This window comes from Silurus aristotelis (genome assembly GCF_946808225.1).
Source record: "Silurus aristotelis genome assembly, chromosome: 7".
Classification (NCBI taxonomy): Eukaryota; Metazoa; Chordata; class Actinopteri; order Siluriformes; family Siluridae; genus Silurus; species Silurus aristotelis.
The window spans coordinates 8838398-8845921 of record NC_139580.1 but is presented as its reverse complement, the minus strand read 5'-3'; the positions used below and the strand labels follow the sequence as shown (position 1 = coordinate 8845921).

The 7524-nt window shown below is 37.0% G+C and overlaps 1 protein-coding gene across 2 annotated transcripts in view; it reads left to right on the top strand.

Annotated features, from left to right (window-relative positions):
- The window catches only part of myoz3a (myozenin 3a), a 5753-nt gene extending 1316 nt beyond the window's left edge, over positions 1 to 4437 (top strand). The window contains exons 3-6 of one of the 2 annotated variants that reach the window (XM_083547204.1): positions 1 to 117; positions 1889 to 1979; positions 2831 to 3011; positions 4014 to 4437. The exon at positions 1 to 117 is cut by the window's left edge and continues 44 nt beyond it. In XM_083547204.1, coding sequence (XP_083403330.1) covers positions 1 to 117; positions 1889 to 1979; positions 2831 to 3011; positions 4014 to 4194 — 570 coding nt within the window. In that variant the 3' untranslated portion in view covers positions 4195 to 4437. Of the gene's footprint in view, positions 118 to 1888; positions 2052 to 2830; positions 3012 to 4013 lie in introns of both variants that reach the window. The other variant, XM_083547203.1, reaches the window with a different exon arrangement.
- The last annotated feature ends 3087 nt before the right edge of the window (positions 4438 to 7524 follow it).

Genomic DNA, 7524 nt, shown 5'->3' with positions numbered 1-7524 from the left:
ATGATTGAAGAGCTGAACCTGGCATCTAACAGAGGCTCCCGGATGTTTCAAGAGAGGCAAAAAAGAGTGGACAAATTCACAGTAGAGAACACAGCAGATGCACCTGCCTTTATATATGTAAGACATAAACTTAGCTACACTGTCTTCTTAATTAAAGGCTTTGTATCAGTGTATCAGCACACTGACCGGGTTTTTGGTAGATCAGTGGTTAAGGTTATGGACTACTGATTGGAAGGTCCGGGTTCAAACCCCAGTGTCTCCAAGCTGCTTCTCTTGGGCAATTGAGCAAAGACTATAAGAATCTGTGGCACTGTATCATTGCTGACCCTTTGCTTCTCATTGCTGGTATATGCAAAGAAATTATTTCACTGTGCTTTAATGTACATATGACAAGTGAAATTTGGATTGGTATCTGTGTTGAGTTCAATGGTAGTTCATTCCTGGATCATCAGAGCTTTAAATATTTTACCAAACAAAGGTCGAATTGCTATAAATTATTCATGCACAGTTTACTTACAAATGGAATATAAATGCTTATTTATGCATAGGGCTTTTCCAAAGATCACCAAATCTCAGCAATGGCTCATCATCAAATCCGAACTCAGTCCTTTTGATATCCTGTCCAGCCATGTGGGTTAGAAATGAAGGAGGATACAATACAATTAAAGAGGCTTACGAGAATATGCTTAAAAACAAATCTATTTACAGTGGATTTGATGCATTGCCTCTAAGTGAATAGGAAGTCATTTGGGATTAGAGAGTTAATTAGGATGACTGTTCAACTGTGTTGCAGATGCAAATTCCTGATCATGTACAGAGCAAACGTGGATGATGATCAGAAAATTTATGTACACTATATATATATATATATATATATATATGCCTGTCAAATACCTCATTGTAAAATTTGCCAAGTAAAACGTTACATTTTGAGGACCCTTTATGCGTTTTATTTATTTATTATACAGTAACATACTGCATTAAAAAAAAATACTTGTTCGGTACTCGTTAGTTTTAGCACTCGTCACAACTTCCAGGACAAATTACCTACGAGTACAGAGGTATTACTGTATTCATAACTTATGCATCTGAAATGCAAGCTGCGACTGACATGACCCTTATAGTGATGAATAAGTGAATCTAAGTATCATCAACATAACAAAGAAAAGGCTAGTAACAGATTATTGTGTTACACCATAATTGAATCATATAATTTGGGAGATTTTTTCTAGAATCTTTCTGATTAAACCTGATCGGATGAATGCAACCATTGGCTAAGACTGAAGAAGGTGGTTAGGAGAATCTGAAGGCTTGCTGTGTGAAAAGCTTGATATCCAGGTGTATGTGAATTGCAGGGTTTCCATAAGTCGTTATATCTTTTAAAAATGATTATGTCAGAAGACCAAATGTTTAGAGGTTTGTTTTGGTATTTTTATTTTTGACAATTTACAGCATATTTGGCGGTTATGATGGCAGTTTCTGCAAATAATAATAAGTTATTAAAATGCCAAGTTTCAACAAAGGTATTATTAATGTCTCAGTGGGATCTATTGACAGGATGACTGTTGTTTTCTTGATTGTTACCCAAGCCTACTTAAATAAGGAATCTGAGATTAATGTTGTAATTATGATATTAATTCCCAGAAAAGTGTCTGTGGGATTAGCAGCAGAGAGCTGCAGTAGCACAAATTGGGCCCCTTGCAAATTAAACTCATTTTCCAGAAACCTGCTAGACCTCACACAACATTTTATTTAAACACTTCATTAATTTTAAAATGTATTAAACCTGCCTTAATCAACTACCATAGGACTTGCTTTAATAACATACTGTAGCTAGTAATTTCTTTTTTTTTTTTTTATAACCTCTTAATGGCTGTTGTTCTCTTAGGATGGCCTGGATCAGAGGCAGTCCCCGGGCCAGGTCCATTTAGCATCACATGCTCAAGGAGGAAAGGAAAACCTGGCATACCCTGTAGCCGGTAAACATAGACTGGTTACCAGTCTGATGGAAACTGTCTCCAAGAAAGGCAGCCCCAGTGTCCTTGCTCCAGGTAGAGCAGTGGATCAGTATTAAAGACATACTTCACCAACAAAGGATGACTGCTAAGAAAACTGAAGGGTGTAGGAGATCATATTTTGCATAACTGCTTTCTGTTAGCCTTCTCTCATTAGCAGCCATGTTAGCAGTTTTTGGGTGAAGCATTGCTTTAATGTTTTTTGTCCCTGGGGAATTCTATAAGAGATTTGAAGCACAGCAGTTTATGAAGGTTTCTTCAGTTTTGCTGCTACAGATAACTGTTTATAAAACAATTCTGAATAAATTAGTAGATTATTTATAATGTAGGTTTTGCAAATCCAGTGCACTTGTATAAGTCATACTGTATAGACACATAACTTCGGTTACTATATTACTTTACAGTCAGATGACTTTCACTTAACACATATGCTTGCATTCCTTCTTTGTGAGATCTTTGGCTCACATTATAAGATAATTATAAGCTAATTACTGTTTCTTCTATAGTCCTTAAATAAACTTCATCTCTCCTTTTGCTGTGGTGACAGTTATGCGGTCCTGAGAAGAGGGATAGGAAGTGAGGGGCACAGAATGACTTACACTGAATGTGTGAGCTAAGCCATGATGCATTACATGGAAAGTTAGATTAAAATTCTATTGAAACACTGAAACATAGTGCTGTGCCAATCTACAACTGGAATGGGTCATATTATTGTTACTCTGAAGTACCACTGAATGTTCATGAAAGCAGTTTTGCTATAGTAATTTTTTTTAAACGACTGATGATTGTTGTCTGTACTTCTTTGATACCACCAGGCTATTCTGGCCCTTTGAAAGAAATTCCTCGTGAAAAATTCAACATTACAGTAATTCCCAGATCTTACTGTTCACCATGGAGAGAGGCATTGTGGGGCAACGAAGAGTTACTGTCCTCCATGAACCCGCAGCTCCCTCAACCAGAGAAACTTCAGCCTGCAAACTACAGATGCTTCAACAGGTATGTGACTAAACTCCCAGATCTCCATTCAACCATAAACTAACTGTTTTATAATTATAATAGTACATTTAAAATGCTTCAACAAGAACAGGTGGACTCCCTTACAGGAGTGTCTTCTAGAAATCATCAAAAAAGCCAAAATTAGAAATGAGGATTGACTGACAACTACTCATGCTGAAGGATAAAGCTTCTGATGAATACAAGCCACACTGGCATCAGTCTCATAGGCAAGCCACCTTTTGTCACCCTCCATGTAGGGCTAAAGAATCATTGAGAAGAAGGTCTAAAAATAAAAATTTCATCAAAAGAGGCTGAAAGGAGATGCCCAAGGTTTATTCTTCGCAAAAGCGAAATGTGTGAATTGAAGTGGTGACAGGGGTTGGTTAGGGGTTTCAGCTCAGTGATACCTTGTTCATAGTGAATTTCTGCCCTAAATAGACCCACCAGATACCAACGCTATCAGATTGTGATCTCCAGATATCTGTGGAGTTAACATCATTGGTTTTCCGTGATGTCTTTCTGCAATCAGAGTCTCTCAGAATGGAAATAGACACCAAGGACATGTTAAAAACAGAAGTCATGAACTGTAGGTCTCCCTCTCAGGCCTCTCAGAGCTTTCACATTAGCACAACAGGTGTCCCTGTTCCAGATCCTAGTGTGGTCGGTGGTGAAAGTAGAAATTCCATAATGGATCACTTATGTATTATGTGTAGCAAAAGTTCCTAAGCCTGGTCCTGGAGTACCCCTGTTCCTGCCCATGCCCCTGCCCATGCTCCTAACATGCCCGGTTAAGTAAATAAAGAATCATCAACTTACAGTTGAAATGGGTGTTAGAACAGGGGATAATCTGGGACCAGGTTTTGAAAGCTGTGCTCTACGGATGTGTCATACCAGACTCCAATATAACACTGTTTTCTAAAAGGGTTCTTGCAAAACAAATAAAATAGAAATTTAGCCACTAAATAAACATCTAATTTCCATCCGTGTTGTTTTTCCTATCAGGGCTGCAGTACCATTCGGGGGTCCAAATGCACAGAGGGTTATTTCTACTGTCAACTTTGAAGCAATGGAGCCCCAGAATTTGCCTGGATCCACCGTGGAGACGTTGATCAAACGGCCCAACTTCAACAGAGCACCTCGTGGCTGGGCCGGTGGTTACCTACCTGAGTCAAATGAACTCTAAGCTCATGAGGGATCAAAGCCCTGCCTACAGTTTAGCTATTGCTGAAAGCTTGTTGGACTCACTGTTCTGGTGTTTTTCTATCATTAACAAAGCCTGTGGGATTGCTGCAGAAGGCAGAATATAAGATTTCAGTCATACAGTCATAGAATCCTGTTGGTTCTGGAAAAATGTTGTGGCTAAATATTTGTAGTAGGTATTAACTGTGGCATAAAAGCTTAAGATGAATGCACTGTTACATTAGAATTTTTTTTTAATAGAATATACTTTATTTGTCACATATACATTACAGCACAGTGAAATTTGTTCTTTCGCATATCCCAGCTTGCTCAGAGGCTGGGGTCAGAGCACAGGGTCGGCCATGTTACAGCGCCCCTGGAGCAAAGGGCTTTGCTCAAGGGCCCAGAGTGGCTGCTTAAACCCCCACCTTTCGATCAGTAAGTAGCTTAACCACTGAGCTACCAATCGCCTTAGTAGTAATAGTAATTTAAAAAGATGGCAGAATATGATTCTCAGTGAAATGTTGTGTCAGTTTGACCTTAAAAGACCTTATAAGAGCAATATACTTGAATGACTGAGATTTTTATCAATAGCATTATAATCTTCAACAATGTCTAAAATGTATTTTTATAATTAAATCAAATTTTCTAATTGAAATCAGTCTGCATGTTGATCGATTCTTGTTCCTTTAATGGTTTCCACATTACCCACAAGGTCATCAACTGCCTCACTTAGCGTTCACGTCAACTTTAACTAAAGATGGCAATGTAGCAGCCCTTCAGTCTGTCCAGCTCTCTCACCTCCTTTCCTGCTCACTATACTCAAACAGATAAGGTTCCAAAGTTTTAACATTTGCCACCTTGTAGATCCTGAATTAGCAAAATGGAGTATCTTTTGTAACTCAACACAACTACACCATACAGCCACCTTGTACTTTGGAACTTTGACTTCAACGCAATGGATTTCTTATGAATATGACATCAAACATTATTGTAATATGTTGCATGAGAAAATAAACTTTTGCTCATTTGTTTTAGATTTATGAAATTAAGAAGTAAGAAATCTTCTATTAAACAACATTGTAAATTTGCTAGCAATGTGTTCCTGTGATGTCTATGTAAACATATTTATCGGAGTGTGTAGTTTTCTTTTATTGTTTCCACAATGTTTTTGACAATGTTTTTGTCTTTGACTAAAAACATTTATTTGAAAGCCACTCATCAGCTGGACTATATTAACTATAAATGTACTCAAAAAAAAATAATAATAATAATTTTTTTATATATATATACCACTGGCTTTGTCATACCATGTCTTTGACAGCTGATTATTGAGTGACAGCAAAAAACAAACAAACAAAAAAAATATTGAAAAAACAATTAATTAGATGGAATTAAACATAAATATACTCATAAAAAAATATATTAAAGAGTATATATATATATATATATATTTATTGTTTTGTTTTTGTTTTTCTCCAGTGGGTTTTTCTCAACCCTCTAGGTCAGTGTTCTGATTATAAGTAAATCTTCAGGTCAAATAAAAAAATCTAATTCAAATTTTATGTCACACAAATTCATACAGAGTACGACATGCAGTGAAATGCTTTTTACAACTGTCCAACATTTAAACATGAAAAATAGAAAAAAATGAAGTAAGTAAATAACAAAAGTATAAAGTATAAGACCTGGAAGTGATGCTACCCGTCAAAACGCTCTCAATGGCGTAAGTGTAAAAGGTTCTTAGTGCCTGAGAGGGAAGTTTAAAGTCCCTTAAGCATCTCAGATGGTACAGACGCTGCTGGGCCTTGTTCACCAGGGTGATGATGTGGCAGGACCAAGACAGGTCCTGTGTAATGTGAACACCTAGGTACCGGAAACTGTCCACTCTCTCCACTGGAGTCTCATCAATGTTTAGGTGTTGGTATCACCGCTCCTGCTTCGTGCTGAAGTCCACTATCAACTCCTTAGTCTTGCTACCGTTCGGGAGAAGATTGTTATCCTGGCACCATCTCTCTAGGTTTTAAGTCTTCTGTAGGTAGGCTGTCTTGTCGTTGTTGGAGATCAGGCCCACCACAACAGGTCTGTTTAACTGAATTAATAATGTAATTATAATCAGATGTTTAACAAAGATTGACAATTGATCATTAAGTTCACTTATAATCCAAATGGAAAAAGATTTCATGAGTATGTAGTGAATCATAAATATAAAACTGCAACATAAAGCCAACATACCAAGCAAACATTACCGTAATTTCCGGACTATAAAGCGCACCCAAATATAAGCCGCACCCACTGAATTTGACAAAGACTTTTATTTTGAACATAAATACGCCGCACATGTCTATAAGCCGCAGGTTCCTACATTAAAACTAATAAACTTTACACAGGCTTTATATAAAGAGTTTAATTGGTTCACCTGAACCCGTTCCGCAATTTCATTGGTCTAATGTTATGGGGCTCAGTTTTTTGGCTTGAAGTTTGTGAAACCGGGAAAAACCCAGGAAAAATCCATAAATTAGCCGCTTCGCTGTTTAAGCAGCGGGGTTCAAAGCGTGGGAAAAAAGTAGCGGCTTATAGTCCGGAAAATACGTTAATAATAATGACCCAGATTTGATGTACACGACTTAGCTGTGTATTCATAAGTGCTTAGCTAGAATTCACAAGTGATTATCCTGTAAACACAATCAGCAGGCTATTATTATGTGCATTACAAAAATATATTAAACGACTTTGCAATATAAATTTTATTTCAATACCAGTGATCACTAAGGGTGCTTGCGTTTAAACATTCATTATGGAATACGAGCAGGAAAATAGTAGTGTGTACTGGGCTTTCACTATTCAATATCGCCACCTTGTGTATAGCTGCATGCATTACAGATTTACTCAGGACAGGCTCTATTTAAACATCACACAGGTATCAAAACTTGACTTTTCACGTTATAGTAAATATATTACCATCATTTTTAAATGATATATTATACAGTGTAATGACAAACAGCTGCTTAATAGAGGGCAATTGTTATGAAGGAAAAATGTACAGTGAGGAAAATAAGTATTTAAACACCCGACTATTTTGCAAGTTCTCCCACTTAGAAATCATGGAGGGGTCCGAAATTGTCATCACAATATATGATTAAAAATATATGATACAAATCACAATATATGATTTTTAAACTATTTATTTGTATGATACAGCTGCAAATAAGTATTTGAACACCTGTCTATCAGCTAGAATTCTGACCCTCAAAGACCTGTTAGTCTGCCTTTAAAATGTCCACCTCCACTACATTTATTATCCTAAATTAGATGCACCTGTTTGAGGTCGTTA